The sequence below is a fragment of the Medicago truncatula genome, chromosome 2 (assembly GCF_003473485.1).
Source record: "Medicago truncatula cultivar Jemalong A17 chromosome 2, MtrunA17r5.0-ANR, whole genome shotgun sequence".
Classification (NCBI taxonomy): domain Eukaryota; kingdom Viridiplantae; phylum Streptophyta; class Magnoliopsida; order Fabales; family Fabaceae; genus Medicago; species Medicago truncatula.
Window position 1 is genome coordinate 5,705,525 of NC_053043.1, and position 18,311 is coordinate 5,723,835.

An 18,311-nucleotide genomic window follows, 5' to 3' on the forward strand; every position below is an offset into this window, starting at 1 on the left:
ATGCGCGCAAAACGGAGAAAAAGGAGAGAGAAACGCGTTACCTCTGTCGTAGAACGGAGAAAAATCTTCGAAAAACTTCGAGTCTCTCTCTTCTCCTCGCGCGCGCGCGCTTGATGTCCCGCCGGCGTTGTTTTTGCTCGAAAATCCGGTACGTTTTTGTGTTGATGTGATGTTTCGCGGTGGTTTTGAGTGAATCCGGTTCGGATTTGTTGATTTTGTGGTGGTTGGGGCTGTTTTGGAGTGAATCCGGTTCGGATTTGTTGATTTTGTGAAGATTTGTTCTTGGTGTTCTTGGAGAATTTTTTGGTGATTTTCTGTTTTGGATCTAACTGATTTTGGAGAGAGAAAGAAATTTCTGTTTTTGTGATGTGACTGATTCTTTCTTTTTTATTTGGATCTGACACATCTATTTATAGCCTGCCATGTGTATTTGTGGGCCAATGAGAAAATGCCATCTGGACTGGGACTGAAGTGTGCGAAAATTCTGGACAAAAATGCCCCTGGGACCTTTTCTGCAAAAAAAATAATAAAAAAGGACTGGACAGCAATTAAAAATGGACAAAAAATAAAAATTAAAAAGTTTTGGACTAAATTGTGATTTAAAAATAAAATTGAACTAAAAAAAGTAATTTTGACAAACGTAAAGTGAAACAAAAAATAAAATTGACAAAACGGACTAAAACGAATCAATGGCTTAAATGAGGTACTTCAAAGTAACCTCTCTATGCCGAAATTTTGTGTGAAATGACCAAAATGCCCCTAGGGCTAAAAATGACCTAAACAGATTCAAATTGACTTGACACTGACTCAGATGCAAGTTTGAAATGAATTTAACAAGGTTTACTGATGAAATGTTAAAAATCAATCTGAAAAGACTCAGAGACAGTCGCAAGGATGAAAATGGGTCCCACTGCAGGAAATGACCAAAATACCCTTCTGTACGACTTTTTGCAAATTTTGAAATAAACTGTAGAAAAAGCAATGTAATGATTCAGAGACACTTTTGAATGACTTACAAGACAAGTAAAGACATTTCGAAAGGTTTTATGCAAGAAAAACATAGGTAAAATTGTGATTGAAAATACTGCGAGGCAGAGACAATTTGAACTGTGCAGTTGAAATTTGATAATTGACAAAGTTTGAAATGAAATTGGGCCCAGTATTTTTAGGTCCAAAAACAGGGTATAACACAAACCAAATAAGTTTCATAAATATATAAGTTGCTCATGGCAGCCCTGCCATGTTAGAAAATTGACACAGATGATGTCGAATATCCCCAGGTAAAACAGAGGAGATACCCAACCAAAGTCAAACCTGAGACCAAATAGAACTTAAATGAACACACTCCAGAAACAAATGATTAGCAGATTCCTATTCGCCACACCCTAATACACACACCACACCATTTGGTGGGAGGACCCTCCTACGCACCAAGTTGTCTTTTGTAGGTAACCTATTACGCATGAGGCGCCACACAAACAAAGAGACCTTTGCTGGAATAAGCCGATGCCATACATTGTCATCATGAATGCTATCCGACGGTTCACCAGATGTAGTAATAAAACGGTATGCGACCCTGACTGAATAGCCATGAGTAGGATCTAAATACCACCTCCAAGTATCATGAACATTATCCTGCAAAACAATGTTTATGTAATAAAATTGAACACTCCCTCACATTTTCCTCCTCCCAGGCCAACAATCGCCTACGCCAAATCCAAGCTTCAGCCCCCTCCGCCCACCCTAGCCTACACATCTCTGCCACCGAACACTCCTTATCCACTGCCAAATCAAAAAGACAGGGAAATTTATGACTCAACGGAATATCCCCCACCTAGGCATCATGCCAAAATAAAGTGTCTCGACCATCGCCTAAAACCCACTTTATGTTATTGTCGAACCACCTACCAACACCCTCACCAACCCCTTCGCGGACCCTACTCAACATCCGCCACCATGTCGAACTATGTCTACCACCCTCTTGCAACCGCCCCCTGCCTCACCATAACGGGCTCTTAAAACACGATTTCACAACCCCTCCTTATCAGTCAACTTCCTCCAACAACACTTCCCTAACAACGCTGAATTAAAAGCTCCTATTCGCGTTACCCCCAACCCTCCAAGCAATTTTCCTATTTTCCTCACAACCCCCCCAAAAAAATCTTTTAAAAATAGATTCAATAGAAGAAATTATACCTGCAGGGGCTTTGAAAAAGGAAAGAAAGTAAACCGGAAGAGAGGACATGACAGACTTCAGAAGAACCAAACGGCCACCGGAAGACAGGAATTTATTATTCCACGACGACAGGCGAGAGACAATGCGATCGACAACATGTTTCCAAAAACTAAGTTTCCTAGAATCACCACCAATAGGCAACCCCAAATAAATAAACGGAATAGTTCCCCTCCAACAATTCATCACCAACGCCGCCTCCGACAACCAAGATTCAGAGATATTGATACCTGTCAGCATACTCTTGTTAAAATTCACCTTCAAGCCTAACACCTCTTCAAACAACAACATTGCCCTCATGGTACGCACATTCAACAAACTCTTTTCTCCAATAATAATAGTGTCATCTGCGAACTGAAGGTGTGTCAATGTAACTCCACCACCAGAACCAACACCATACCCATGAAAGCGTTGAGCCTCCACCACCGTGTTCATAATCACATTGTTTTAAATTCGAACAAATATTTCATCCTTCCATTATGTAGAGTACACAACTAATCTTCTATCAAAAATTAAATTAAAATTTAAGGACAAATATTTTCGAACGATTATCTTAAATATTTATTTTTTGACAAAATAATACTCCCTCCGTCCCTAATTATAAGACCTTTTTGAGAATTTTTTTTGTCCCTTTTTATAAGACCCCTTTGTTATTTCCAACTACATTAATTATTTCATTACATACATGCCCCTATTTATTATACATCTTTTTCTTCAATCAACAATAAATAACATGTTAAAAACATAAACTAACATTTTTTCTTAAAGGATAAAATTGTAAAAACAATAGTGATTACAAACAACTTTAATACAAATATCCACTATCTTAATTCCCGTGAAAAGGAATTTAATTGCAGCAGCAAAAGAGTCTTATATTGGAACGGAGGGAGTATTTAAAGTCAATCAATCAATTACATTTGTACTTGTGACAATACCATCACAAAGTGCTGCGTCTATTGATAACTTGTCTAGTAGAGCTGCTGTATATATAGCACAGGCATCATATATTCGTTCCAACATTAGCCGATGTGGGCTCTGGTGACCACACAATTTATGTTCTTCACTCTTTGAGCATATGTGGACAACAGACAGTAACAACAATAACATACATAGGAAAATGATAAGAGATTTAAATACACAAAACATAAGTATAGTTTATCTCAAACGTAAGTAACAACTTTGAATGATACTGAAATGTGGAAAACAAAATATATTACAACTGATCTAATTTAGTTAAGTATACAATAACTGTAGCCAACAAAACTTATCAAATCCTTACTGATGTCTATTGAATAAGACACTCAAGGCTTTAAACCTGTGCTCTCCGATTCACTAATCCACCCATTATGACTTCATATTTATTCATTATTTCATTCATTTCTATTGTTAAAATTTAGCTTCGCAAAGTAATAAACTATCTTTACAAGTGAAAAATAACTTGGTAGAAGAGGACATTGTTCAAAACTTGAAATATTGCACATGAGCAGTGTCAATTCTGCATAATGTGTCTCGCTAGGCTCTCTTTCCCATTTTCTAACATCCGATGATGAGAAACATAGTTAGCGTCAACAACATTGTCACTACTAACATACACTATACTTTGAAAATGTTGATTTGGTATGTTTGTTTTCAACTTTCTTCATATCAGTAGAGAAAGTACATAACAACATTTCAATATCAAAAGAAAAGGAATTTAATTGTATCAAACAACAGCCATACTATGTATAAATACGGTTAATTGTATCAATTGTTATTCAATTTGATCATATCATTGATGACAGTCAATCATTCGCTATTTTTAGAGTCTTTTTATGATATTTTTGAGTTCACAAGCAAGCTTAAGCAGCAGCAAAAAAAGCAAAAAAAACCGAAGAAACTGAAGAAAGGGAATCATGTCACGATAACTGAAAAACGTGTCACGATTACTGGAAAACGTCAAACGTCACGATTTGGAGCTTTCAAGAAACTTGCATTCGACATTGGTGAAAATGTGTCACGGCAAAAACGTGACACGATTATGGAAACCCTAATTTAGGTGGTTTGTTACACAAGCAGAACGTGTCACGATTTACTTAAATCGTGCCACGATTTTAGGAGCAGTTCTTGCCTATTTAAGTTGAAGACTATTCTGAAAACAATGATTACGATTTGGAGAGAGCAAAGTGCGATTTTGAGACTTCAAGACGGCTAGAAGGGCTGTGAAACTCTATTTATTGTGAATGACAATCTAGTTTTTATTCAATTCAATTGTTCTTAATGTTTTTTATATCCTGATCAAATATAAACATGATTTAGTGAGAACGAACGACTACTGACCATAGCTTTCGACTTAGACCTAATTGAATAGTTCTAATAAACATGGTTAGTCTAGGAATGGATAATCCTTTATTAGTGATATTAGGTTAACGTGCTTAAACCTTCAAAGATTATTAGACCACCTAAGGAATTAGGGGCTGTAACCCTAGAAGAGGGTCCTAACTCAAGGGATTGATTATGACTATTTTGTTAACTATCTTGGAACTAGAAAATCATTCATAAGAATATGTGCAGTATACCAATTAGGGGAACATAGATATTCGAAAGACCTGATCTCATCTCTCTTCATATTTTCTAACCAAATCTATATTTTCTAACTGAATCTTTATTTTATGTTATTTAATTTTATGCAATCAAATCAAATCTACAAAAAAATAATTTATACATCCTAAATATTACTTTATTGCTAAATTGAGATCAACGCAGTCCTCGTAGATACGAACTTATTTTATTACTTCGATATATTTTTAATACACTTGCTAAAAGTCTATCAATCATCATCAATAATGAGTTTTATCAAGAAATGTAACATGGTATCATAAATATTCTCTCATCAGTTCTTGATCACACGCCAACCGGAGGCACCACCTCACATCAAGAGCTTCTGCCATACAAGGATCGGTCACAATACTTTCTTTCGTACACACTGCCATCAAAATGTCACCAGATTGGTTTTTAAACACAGTCTCAAGTATTGTAGCCATCCCAAAAGCATCCAACATCCACTGGGGCAATGCAATCCACTTGTTCTGTAACTTATCATTCTATCTATATCTGCCCATCTTGGAGAATTCAGCTTATATTTCTTTAGCTAGAGGTTTTTAATTTGCTTTTAATCTTTTGCTCCTTTTAATCATAAAGACATATAAGATAATATTGAAGAACTCTGCAAAAGTTATGATCACACATATGATTATAATGTTATGTAACCAAAAAAAAAATGGTTATAATGTTAAATCCATAACCAGCTTGAATAGTTCTTTTTTCTAGAACTCTTAAACCAGCTAATGAGTTTGGCATTATATTTCTCATGTGTAAATTGAAGAGAATTACTCTTTGTGTGTCCAATGATAAGCGTAGGAGTTGTTCCATTATATATAGCCAGGCACGGATGCACGTGTATCACATTGGGGTCACTTGACCCCACTCCTTGCTTTCTATTTTAACCAATTATAACATGATGTTGCATTTTAACCCCACTTTGAATTGTATGTTGACCCCACATAATCAAACTAACACATTGAAGGTAAAGCAATGTCATGTTTGTAAATTAATTTTAAACTATATTTGTTAAAATAGTAGTGTAACTCTCATACTTTCTAATGCATTTATAAAAAGTGAATTAGTGAATTGGGAAAACATTGGCATTTAAGTTTTAACTTTTAAAAATGGATTTTTCATTAAAAAAAAAAAAGAAAATGCTCCCAAAAGGTTAAAAGAAAATTCAGGTATCACGTGGATTTATTTTTAAACTGAATTTACAAATGCAAGTCTAAAATTGAATTTATTTTTAAATTGCTTATGATGAAATATACTAGAAATTACTAGAAAAAAGATGGAAATTGATCTTTTTAAACACTTTTCTAATTTAGATGAAAGGACCAATCTTTCAAACAAGGTTCTCGAAACTATAAAACATTTTTTATCCAACATTGTATTTACTTTTGAAGTTAGCATTACTAAAAACGAGCACAAAAAATACTCAAACATTACAATTGCATGCGACGACAAGAATTGTTGAAAGGAGTTTCTTTGCTATGAATTTTGTGAAAAAAATTGAATGCCTAATTGTATGGATATGAAATTTTGAATTATTGTTTTGTAACATTCATAGACATCGATCTGATAATCTCTGTATAAATATTTAAGATAAACAATATTGACCCCACTTATTGAAATTTCTGAATCCGTCACTGCTCTTGAATTGATTATAAATCAAAGTTTAGATTTGTAGTTTTAGTATCTCTTTAGATGTTTGTCGGAAACTCACGTTTCACGGCAACAAACCGGGTTTCCTCAAAAGCCTACTTTCCTAACTTCTTGAAATCACAGTCAGTTTGCCTCGGTTATCCAACAAACTCGCGTTTGGTGAACACAAACGCATATCGAAACAGGCAGCTAGACTCCAAACGTGATTTTTACAATCGCATTTATTATTCACTTTTAAGGACAAACACATAAATTGTGTTCCAAATCTACCACTATTATGATAGAATCTTTCTTATTTTCAGCTGCTCTATGTTACTGGTGTGGTAACTGGAAACAAGCTCTGTGGCAAGTAACTCGAATTTATTTCTCAATTAGTTGTATTCACAGATTTGATTCTTACCATTTTGCATAATCTTATACTTTTTTTAACAAACGTAATTTAAATTACGAAATTCTAAATACTTGAAATTTTATTATTAATTAAAAATACCTTTTTATGTCATTTTATATTTATTTTATTATGAATTAAGAATACTATGTCATTTTATATTTATCAGTTAGATGAAGCACTAATTTATTAAACACTTCAACTAGCTTATCAATTATAATCATCAACAATAAGCTATCATTTTTACCAAATTAAACCTTAAAAGTTAAGTCAACCATTTTTTTTTATACCTAGACTTAATTCCATTTTAAGTATTACTCCCTCCGTCCTAAATTGTATGATGTTTTGGACATTTCACATATTAAGAAATATAATTAATATTGTGTGGGAAAGGGATATTATGAGTTGTTTTACAAAATTGTCCTTAATAAATGATATGGGAAAAATAAATGAAGGAATTGAAAGAAGAGATAGTAATAAATAGTTAAGGATATAATAGGAAAAATAACATTAATGTTTCATTGGTATTGTAAAGCGACATATAATTTAGGACAAATATTTTTTCTAAAGTGACATACAATTTGAGACGGAGGGAATATTCATTATTGAATGACTTTTTCTTTTAGGAAAATGTTAAAGAGTACCTTTAGAGCATTGGATAAGAGAACGTAAATAAAAATGTTAAAAAGTGATAAAAAGTGGTCAAATCAAATTGTAAAAAGTTTACAAATTATAAAAAGTTAACAAGACCCTTCTTTTATAAATAGACCTTTAATTACTCTTTAAACATTTAATCAATATTGAAGGGTAAATGTTTCAGATTCCTACCCCACCATTGTCAAACAAGGGAAGAAAAAAACCATTGTTTAACAAAAAATATGAGTATATGGGTCAAAAAACAATTGTACTTGTGACACAATTGTACTTGTGACTATTAAGCCACCGAGTAAAACAGTGACTGATATACAACCTATTCTATTTGTGATATGTAAATTTAGATACAATTTTCTTAAATGTTTTTCGTATAGTTCTTAATGTAATTGCAATAAATAAAAATGCTTAAAATAAGATTTCAATTCAAGTAAATTGAGTAATTACCTCGTAATTGACCGAAGTATTTACTTGGTAATTTAGTTCGGTCCAACCTATAGGAAGGAACAAGTAACGGATGTCTCTCTGAGTTGTTGTTTCTTTTGTTCTTTACAAAGAAGAGTTCTTGTTCTTATAAGACAAGCATCATATAATATCTTCTACATTAGCTGATGTGGGACTCCCTCACATATAAGTATGCACACGCTTTACATTTTTCATTTTCTCCTTTGTCCTACACTTTTACTAATCCAACTATTACAATTTATATTTATTCATTATATCTTTGGAGATGCTTTTGAGTACATACATAAATAGCCAAATAAATAAATAAAGTGGTTTGAAAATTTTAAATTGCAGTTTGAACTATTATTAATATTAATAATCAAACATAAGTTGTGTTCAACTCATTCTAAGTTGCTGAACATTATCCCCTCAATAAAAGTTGTTGAACATTATGTGCATTTGTTCTTCGGAGTATGAACAGCAACAGGGAGCAGCAATTTATTAAAATGTGGACACACATGATTATATATTGTAGGAAGAGTGTATGTGTTTAACTCCATTGAACAACAACGACATCACACCAACCTCAGATCACTGAAACTTGCTTTCAAGATCGTTTCAGGGATTCCTAGCATGCCTGCTTGCTATGCCTTTTTTTCCCTTCTGGGAGTGGGAAGATTGAGAACTTTGTTCAGGGTAGACGGACGGGTCTACCAGCTACAATCAAGAAGCTGAAGTCGTCGTATTGCAAGTTGAAGAATGATTTAGCGCATCTAAAATATATATTTCCCATGATTTGATTAAGAATGGCAGGGAAGAAGGTTTTCTTGTATATGAAAGTTGGTGAGTATACTTTTCTTCTTCTCAGTCATATTCAATCAAACTCATAGCTTTGCAAGCATCTTTGCAGTTTAAGTGGACTATTTGAAGAAGATATGTGCCTCATTTTGCTTAATTACTTTTTGAATGAAAGCAAATTCATTCATATTGTCTTGTTGTTGTAGTAATGCTTACATGCCCATTAAGACATATTGATTGGAACTTTCATTGACTGAAGTGTTAGAGAACATGTATGCATATTCTATTAAAATGACTTGTTCCAAGTCTACCTCAATTCTCATAGAATCTATAAGATTGGTATGGTGCCTGGAATCAAGCTCTTCTGTAGCTGTTGCACTAGGTAATTGAATTGCTCATATGTATGTGTCAAATAGTTTTCTCCATAAATTTGAAGCTTTGTCTGATGTGAACAAGTAAATCGTCTTGTAGGTGCTCTATAAGATCAATATGTCACATCATATCTCATTTGATTCAATGGTGGGACTTATTTAAAGTTGACAGATAGCAACCCTTTTGAACATGCTATATTGCCATAATCTGAAAATTATTATTGTTAAAGTTGGAAAATAGATTATGCCCTCAAAATCACATTATTAAGTGTACTTTGCTTTGATAAAAAGTAATCATATAGACATATAGCAATGTGTGATACAAGTTTAAACATGTTTATGTATAGACCGGTTGATTTTACTGATTTTATCACTACTTAATCAAAAAATGAAAATGTTTCTCATCGTCAGATGTTAGAAAATGGAAAAGAGAGCATAGAAGGACAGATATGCAAAAACTTTGGGTGCAAAAGATTTCAATTGACTTTAGCATCTAACATTAATTAGTTTGTTATTATAAAAAGGTTATGCTAACCAATGCCCTAATGGCACTAGTTAAGGAAATAAAAAATGGTAAGTTTGCATTCAATTCAAGAATTTTTTAACTTTTTAAAAGTCAAATCTATCACTTTTCACCATTTCTCAATAAAACATTTCTAATTTTATCTTCTTAATCAATGCCCTAAGAACACTCTTTAATATTTCCCTTATAAAAATTATACTTGATTTGTAGTCCTTTTCTCCCAAGAGATTAGTTAATTGTTTTAATCTCAGCATACATTTTAAGAAGTACTTATCTCACGCTGGAAAAAAAAAACGAATAACATAGGACTTTGTAAACAGTCATTTATTATTATTATTATTATTATTATTTTGTCTAGCTAAACTAAATTCACGATGATGTCATTTATTCTTATTCTAATTGAGAAAAGCAAGAAGAGTTCTAATTTTATAAGACAACATCATATATTCACTTCCACAGTAGCCAATGTGGGACTTGCTCACATAACATAAATATCCACACGCTTAATATCTTTGGAGATGCCTTTGACTACATACATAAATAGCCAAATAAAGAGTGGTTTGAAAATTTTAAATTGCAGTTTGAACTATTATTAACCTTAATTAATAATCAGACATCAGTTGAGTTAAATTCTTTCTAAGTTGCTGAACATTATGTTCATCTGTTCTTTGGAGTAAGAACAACAATAGGAACAATAACGTGAGTACTAAGTACGGTACTAAAGAGCAACTATTTGGTGGTAAGAGTATATGTAAGGATCATGGGCTTCGGGTAAGGAACATATAGCATTTCTCCATAAACTTGATTCCTATAATATAATCTTTGCATTTCTTCCTAACCTTACAGTTGTCAGATAGCAACCATTTTGAACATGCTATATTCGCATAATCGATAATTGTTAATGTTGAAAGTAGTGTAACAAAAGTTGGAAAAAAGATTATGCCCATCACATTATAAAATGTTCTATACTTTGATATCAATTAATCATATGGGCATATAGCAATGTGTGATAAAAAGGTTAACCATGTCCGTGTATAGATTATGCTCTCAAACAAACTTTATAACCAACCTTAACATATACAATTTTTTTCATACAGTTGATTCAGGCAGAATCATGGGTAGTGTACTCTACGAAACTGAAGCAAACAAAAAGAACTAAAAATGGTAACTTAGTAAGTAAGTGGTTAGGACAGGAATGATAGCACCGTTGTATCATAGCTCATAACCTACCAAAAAGCAACTATCCAAGTTATAGCTCAGGGTTTTTATCAGTAGCAGCAGGAAAGAATTGTAATAGCAAATCCTTGGCAACTTTAATCAAATCCTTCAAATCATTGCCACCAAGTAAAAGGCAATCTCTGATTAACCCACCTTCCACCACCTCTATTCGCAACGTCTCCACTACTTTCCTCACACCTTCCTGTCAAACCATATTCCAAAATTAGTACATGCGTAGCATTGGTATATATGTTTGTTTCTGTAATTGTACAAATTGATTATAAACTAGAGTTTAATGCAAACGCACAAGAACTGTAAATCAATTCTATAGAGTTCATTATTTTGCACAGCATTGTACATTTATAATTGTATATTTGTATTTTAAATTTGATGGTATGAAATGAAAAATAATGAGTTCTTTCTGGTTTTTCATGTAAAATAGATTTACACAGATAATACCCTCTTTTAACTCTAGACTAAAATTTTAATTTGTATATATATATATTATTAGTGTAAAACAATTTTACACAAAGTCTATTCAAATTTCATTATATAAATATGTAATAATGCTATTTCTTGAAATACATACATAAATATCTAAACCATGGGAAAGTTGATATTAAAGTTTTATTCGAAGAAAAAATATCAAAATTGAAACTTCTAATTAAAATCAATTTTACACAATACAAAAATATGAAATCCGTCAAACTAGTTCCTAAAGTATATAAAAATCTGTCAATTCAGTCCTTAACGTCCGCCAATTCTACTGTCCATTGGGAATATCTATGTGTCTACCACGCCACTTGGAAAGATGTTAGACTAATTTTTTAGAGTCCCGCCAATTCTATAGTCCTTATCGTTCTTAACACTGTTAGTATCACCTAGGGTGGGAATAGGCCAGGCCGCCCACTAAGGGACTATGGCTCAACCTATTTAAGCGCATGCTTTTTAAAAAACTTGTTAGTTTAAATAGGTCAGGATAATGCTTATAGAAAGGCCTACTAGGACTACCAGGACAGTCCGTATATGCGTAATTACATATGCTCAAAGAGAAGGTAATGTTTGAAAGTGGAGTCTAACACACTCTCAATGTTCTCTCTAATTCTTCTTTCTGCATTGCACTCATTCGAGCTTACAGACTAGTTATGACACTAATCTTACTTCCGTAATTAGATAAAACACGAATACACTATATCCAGATTCCAGACAATTACACCATTGATTCTACAAAGTTACTTACTACCTTATTATTATATTTATGGTTTACATAATAAATTGAGAAGAAAATTATAGTTTTTAGGTTTAAATGTGTCATTGGTCCCTGCACTTTTATCAGATTTTGACATTGGTCCCTACACTATTTTTTATTTAGCATTGGTCCTTGCACTTTGTAAAAATATTGGCAGTCCCTCTGTTAACTTTCTGTTAAAAAAAAAAAAAAACACAAAACCAACGGAGTGCCACGTGGTCCTATCATTTCACGTCACGTGGCACCAATATCTGTTTACAAAGTGCAGGGACCAATACCAATATTTTTACAAAGTGCAGGGACCAATACCAATAGTTTTGTGTTTTTTTTTAACAGAAAGTTAACGGAGGGACCGATGCCAATATTTTTACAAAGTGCAGGGGCCAATTCCAAACAAAAAAAAGTGTAGGGACCAATGCTAAAATCTGATAAAAGTGCAAGAACTAAAGACATATTTAAACTTAATTTTTAAAGTTAAAATTGATGGTTTAGTCCAATTTTGGGACTCAGATAATTCTACTTAAAAGACATGCAAGCAAATATATCAAAATCAATTTTACGTTTGTAGAATTATTCTTACTACGCAAAACAAAAATTCACAAAATGCAATTACGAATAGATAAATGAAACGAGTCGTGATACGTACCGATTGACCAAACGCTTTCAGGAGTTTACTAAAAAGCGACTTAGTAACAGTAAGGAGATTCTGGTAATTTCTCGAGAGCCAAACCGCTCTCTCACCAGCCGATTCCAAACGAGTCAACTCATTCAAACTTCTCAAAAACTCGTTAACATCCGAAACAGCGCCATACATCTCTGTCAATGGAAGTTCCTTCAACATCCATTTCCAAGACCAAGCAGACCACACAAGCTTCACAAATCCAAATCCGTTAACCTTCTCCAAACTGTTTGCGATAGTCTTTGCTCTCTCGGCGCCGGCGATGTCGCCGCGCTTTGTGCGGAGGTTGGCGACGCCGGTGAAAATGGAGTGGGAAAGGGAGAGAAAGTTTCGGAAACGGTAATAGGAGGAGAATGAGAGTGATTGGGAGGGTGTGATGAAGAGAATTAAGAAAAAGAAGATGATGAGGGTTGGATTTGATCGTACGGTTGTCATTTGATCTGGAGATTCAACGCTAGGAGATTGCGAAATTCCACTGTTGTCGAGTGTAAGGAAATGTTCAAGGTTGTTTGGATTTTGCGTATTTCGGTTGGGTTCGGGTTATTATGGCCCAGAATACATTCGGTTTCCTTTTTTTGGATCGGGTTCCTATTGCAAGGTCAAATCCGACAAAATTCTCCTAGCTTTAGTACTTTGATAAAAAATAAAAAAAAATCTTTGAAATGTTTATATAAGTTGTTTTATTTAAAAAATCAAAATAAATATGAGTGAGGGAAATTATGGTTAATTGAGTTTAATCTCACGGGTATGTTATATACACATACTTTAACATTGGTATAAAATGTTAGGAAATCCTTATAAAAAAAAAAAATTAGAAATAATGTGTAAGAGTAATGCTAAGGACAGACGCTTGCACAAACGCTTTCTATCACACGCTTTGCTAGTGGGCCACGTTGCATAATTCTTTTAATCACTCACTTGTTAACCGGTTATATGTGTAAATACATTTTTAATTTTTTTTCTGCTTTCGTCTTCATCCTTTGAATATTCAGTCCACTGTTCAAGAAATAAAAGAGAATAACGACACCCCCATCCAACCTACCTTGATGGCAGCCAACCTTCTACATCAATTTGTTTCATCATTCATTTTTTTTTTCCTCAAACACCATCCTTCTTCAAACAATTACTAATTTCCTTTCCTCTTTCTATACAAATGAAAATAATATCTTCCACTCTCAATTCACATTTGTGTTTTTGTGCTTACATCAACCATGGTTACTAAGGTATAAGGATCCTTTTCCTCTCTAAAATTGTCACCTCTCTCTCTCTAACTTTTTGACCGCCACAAACACCGGTTACACAGTCAAATACCAGATCTGACTTCTGAGCCTTCCAGTGCAAACTTTTCCATTTCCATTCTTCTGTTTCGTGTTACATTCCTCCAATGACATACCTCGTCACCATAGTCGTTGCTTGCAAGCCTTTTTCAACAATCATTCTCACCATGGAGACCCATGATTTCCTCCCTTTTCATCGGAACCTGATTCTAAAATTAAGTCATTGAGAAACAATATTTTTACAGGTGATAGTTCAGCGGTGTGGTGTTTTATGACGGCGTTGGACTACCAATGACTTCTGATGCTTGGTGGGATGGTGGTGACCAGTGGTTTGAGAGAGAAAAAAAGATGCAATATTGAAACTGGCTGTACCGGTTGCCTATAACACTATTTAGTGAAAATAATGACTTGGTCCAATAACAGAGCGTGTGATAGAAAGCGTTTGTGCAAGCGTTTGCCCGTAGCATTACTCTAATGTGTAAAATACGTTTTTGGGAATAAAAATTACAACTTTTCCATTATGGTTAACTTAGGGGCAATATTCTTCTGAGGTTTGCGGCTACCAAGTTAACCATGCAACATTGTTAAAGTCGAATCTCAAGTCTTTTTCTTCTTAGAAAAGTTGAGTCTTTTTCCTATGACAAGAAATCTAAATAGACGGCTTCATGGTCTTTATCTTTTCTACACATAAAAACGTAACTCATATTAAACAAACAATTTTATTTTTCATCCTCTTTTGAGCTCAAGGAATTTGACAATAAAGACAAATGTGATCAAGTTTTGCTTTAAATATTAGAGTTGTTACGATTTGTTTAAATTAAACTTGAATATGTCCTCGTGAGCTTAACTCAGTTGGTAATGACAATGCATAATATATGCAAGGGTGGGGGTTCAAACCCCGCCACCACCAAAAAAAAAAGAACTTGAGTATTGAACAATCTAAACTTATGCAAACATAATCATAACATCATCATGTCTTAACCAAAAAGGGGTTTAGCTCATGATGAGCTTAAACACAAAAATAGAAATAAGAGAAGAAATGAATGAAAGCATAGTTGCAATAATCAATAGAAGAATTTTGAGTTTGCAAAGGAAGATTACGATCCATGAAGGAAAAGAGTGAGATGCTCAAAATATTCCTAAAACTATAAGAAATGGCTCTCATGCTCATCAACAGATGGGAGATTGTGAGATGTCTAGTGGATGTTAACCCTAGCTGGAAACGACTGATCAATTTGGATGACAAACTTCGGACCTTTGAAATAACATTGCATTGTCCTTTTATAGTACATGTATTTCCTTTATCCAGGTTATGCTTTTTGGTAATTTCCCATCCACCAATAAGGATTATTACTATAAATCTGATTGTAATCATCTTTGTAACAACCTTCGGGTCACACTTCATAAGAATCTTACGAAACCCACATTCCAAGCCAACTCCAATTTAGTAAGATGTCCCCAAAGATCTCACATAAGGACATTTGAGGTATCCAAATCACGAACAAAGTCAGTACACCATTGCATGTTGCTTTTTGGTTATTCAAGACAATCTCATCTATATTGTACTTGTATCCATCCGACGGAGGATGGCAAACACACCTAGATTTGGAACCATGACTTAGCTCAATAAATTTGTCTGAATACAAGTCTTAGCCTCAATCGTCTTCCCACGAGCCATAAGAATAACCTTACGTGGGTCAAACATATCATTCTGGAAAACCACTTGAGTTCTTGGAAACCATACAAAGGCAAATAATACATAGCCGCCAACATAACAATATCGCTACTTAAATTTGAATATTTCAGGTCTTAATAGAACAAGTAAAGAAATTCTCAGAAAGATAATTGAAAAAAATTAAGCCAAACTTCTTTAGTCTTAAAATTAATTTATTAGTTATATTTAAGACTGATGTACTCAAAAATATATATATAATTTTGAAATAACAATTAATAAGATGATCATATTTAGCTATACATATTTCAACAATTTCGTTTTAAAACTTTACATAGAAGAATCAATAATTTTATCTACTATGATACTTATATTCTAAGAAAATCAAATAATAATGATGATAATAGTAATAATAAAGAAAATGTTGACTATTGTTAGGGTAAAATGTAATAAATAATTTAGGGTTGGATATGTTTTGTTCCATGTAAAATGTTGGTTTTTTGCTGGTAGTCCTTACAAAAAAGGATTGCATATTTGCCTCTTCCTAAATTTCAAAGTTTGTACTTTTGGTCTACGATGTTAAGTCAATCATCATTTTGACTAATGTAAGTCTACTTAACAAGGTGGATAAAGGGTTGGGAAGAGTGAGAGGGAGGGAGAGGGATATAGAGAGGGGAAGAAAGAAGGAGAAGGAAAAAGAGAGTCCATATGGAGAACAAACAAGTAAGGGAGAGAGATGGAGAGAGAGAAAGGGTGGTTGGGTGGACATAGAGATAGGGGGATGGATATTAAATGAAGAAAAAATATGTTTCTCTTTAGGCCTCCTAATATCTCTAAAGCCCCATAAATACATATTCGGTAGTTATTTATTGGAAATGTACATCTAATAGATAACTATTATTTAAGACCATAGAGAGATTGGGGGTCTAAAGAGAAACGCTCAAGCTAAAATAGCTTTTCTAAAATTGGGCTTGCAATGGACAATGCTGATTAGAAAGCCCTTTAACTAAATGAAAATTGCTCTTAAATCTGCTAAAATTGCTCTCCCACACCCCAAAATGACCATAATACTCCTAACGATAATTAACTGGAACGACAATTAACTACTGTTTCAACTGTTTGATATCATTCTTTTAATATTTTCAACTTTTAAAGTGGATACACTCACTTCAGTGTAGATTAAGGAGAAAAAAAAAAGCCCATAATCTTGTCGAGAGTACTACTGTCTACTACTAGCTGTCTAGCTCCTTGTGTATACTACTTTAGTACTTTGTATCATTCCAGTGAAAGTGTTTACTTTCTCGTGCATGTTATTTTAGAATTATTTCAATGTATTACCTTTTTCAAATGAAGCTTGGTCCACATAACTACTAATACTAGTAGTAGTACATAGTACTCTTATCATATGACTTTTTTCGATAAGGAAAATAAAACAAATACCTAGAGTCATTTTGGGAAACCACCAACTATATGCATTACTTGTTGTCAAAATAAGAACTATATGCATTACATTAAATTTGATTTTATATATATTTTTTTTATACACCAATTATAATGTATACATAACATGATTAATTATGATGTAAGGCAAACATACGATAAATTGTGCTGCTAATCCTTTTTGAATGGCAAAACTAATCTCTTGAATACAACTTCCATAGACCTAGGTGATACTACATTGTTATGCATATTCGTTTGAACTCTTTGTAAAAGGTCAAGAATCTTCGGTGCTAAAAAAATCAAAAGTGTCAAACATAAATGGTATGAAAGGATGTTGATTATCTTAACATGTTTTCTCATGTTTGGCCACTTTGCTTGAAACAGCTTTGAGGGCCGCTTGTCTCACAACAAAAACTTCAATCCCCAATCCAACAAGCGCGTAACCTCAATCAAGTCTGCACAAGCATGTTTCCCTCCTATCCACTCGCACACCAGAACATCTAATGGCCTAGGTGTTGGTCTTCCTTCTCGTGGGTCAATCAAGAAGTTCACATGCGATTCCTTCTTCACTGATATTCACTTATGCCTAAATATATCAAAAAGAACATCCCTAACAAAGTCATGCATGCCTATATTTGAAGTTGAAATCTCCTTACAATGAATTGTGTGCTCCCTAAAGGTATACAGGCATGCATTACGGAAAATAGGTTTAAAATTAGATTTAAAAGTGAATTAGTTAAAATTAAAATCAAACATTTTTAATGGGTTTACGATTGATTGAAAGTGTAAAAAAAATTACATTATCATTTTGTATATTTTTTTAAAGGAGTTTATATGAATGAAATTCTACATATGGTAAATATTTTTTCTTACTAAATAGTAAATATTCTTATAAATTAATATTTAATTAGCATATAAAAATATTCAATGCACCAAATAAAACGCATATAGAACGTATTCATCAAAAGATATACATAAAAAAATGGTCCAAAAAATATGATATACTTCCAAAAAAATGTCCAATATACAGAAAGACATGTCCAATAGCATGCCTATAAAATTTTGTCGTTTAATCAGATAAGAGACATATTCTTGAGATGAGGGTAAACATTGGTTAGAGATT

General features: G+C 33.3%; 2 protein-coding genes across 2 annotated transcripts; both read right to left on the bottom strand.

Annotated features, from left to right (window-relative positions):
- Positions 1–1,371: 1,371 nt before the first annotated feature.
- On the bottom strand, positions 1,372–2,668 carry LOC112419309 (uncharacterized). The gene is made up of 4 exons (XM_024776868.1): positions 2,253–2,668; positions 1,909–1,994; positions 1,679–1,782; positions 1,372–1,635 (listed from the first exon to the last, which is right to left on the bottom strand). Exons 1-4 carry the CDS (start codon positions 2,666–2,668, stop codon positions 1,372–1,374), a joined length of 870 nt encoding a protein of 289 aa, XP_024632636.1.
- A 7,954-nt stretch (positions 2,669–10,622) lies between these two features.
- Positions 10,623–13,320, bottom strand: LOC25486036 (uncharacterized). Its single transcript, XM_013607188.3, has 2 exons — positions 12,767–13,320; positions 10,623–11,073 (listed from the first exon to the last, which is right to left on the bottom strand). Exons 1-2 carry the CDS (start codon positions 13,232–13,234, stop codon positions 10,903–10,905), a joined length of 639 nt encoding a protein of 212 aa, XP_013462642.1. The 5' UTR covers positions 13,235–13,320; the 3' UTR covers positions 10,623–10,902.
- Positions 13,321–18,311: the final 4,991 nt, after the last annotated feature.

Excerpts from the sequence above, each read along its gene's own strand:
- LOC112419309 (XM_024776868.1), bottom strand. The coding sequence starts at position 2,668 with ATGAACACGGTGGTGGAGGCTCAACGCTTTCATGGGTATGGTGTTGGT. Across the intron at positions 1,995-2,252 it reads GGCCGTTTGGTTCTTCTGAA|GGGGCGGTTGCAAGAGGGTG; the intron begins GTCTGTCATGTC and ends ATGGTGAGGCAG. Across the intron at positions 1,636-1,678 it reads TGGCCTGGGAGGAGGAAAAT|GATAATGTTCATGATACTTG; the intron begins GTGAGGGAGTGT and ends ATTGTTTTGCAG.
- LOC25486036 (XM_013607188.3), bottom strand. The coding sequence starts at position 13,234 with ATGACAACCGTACGATCAAATCCAACCCTCATCATCTTCTTTTTCTTA. Across the intron at positions 11,074-12,766 it reads TGAAAGCGTTTGGTCAATCG|GAAGGTGTGAGGAAAGTAGT; the intron begins GTACGTATCACG and ends ATGGTTTGACAG.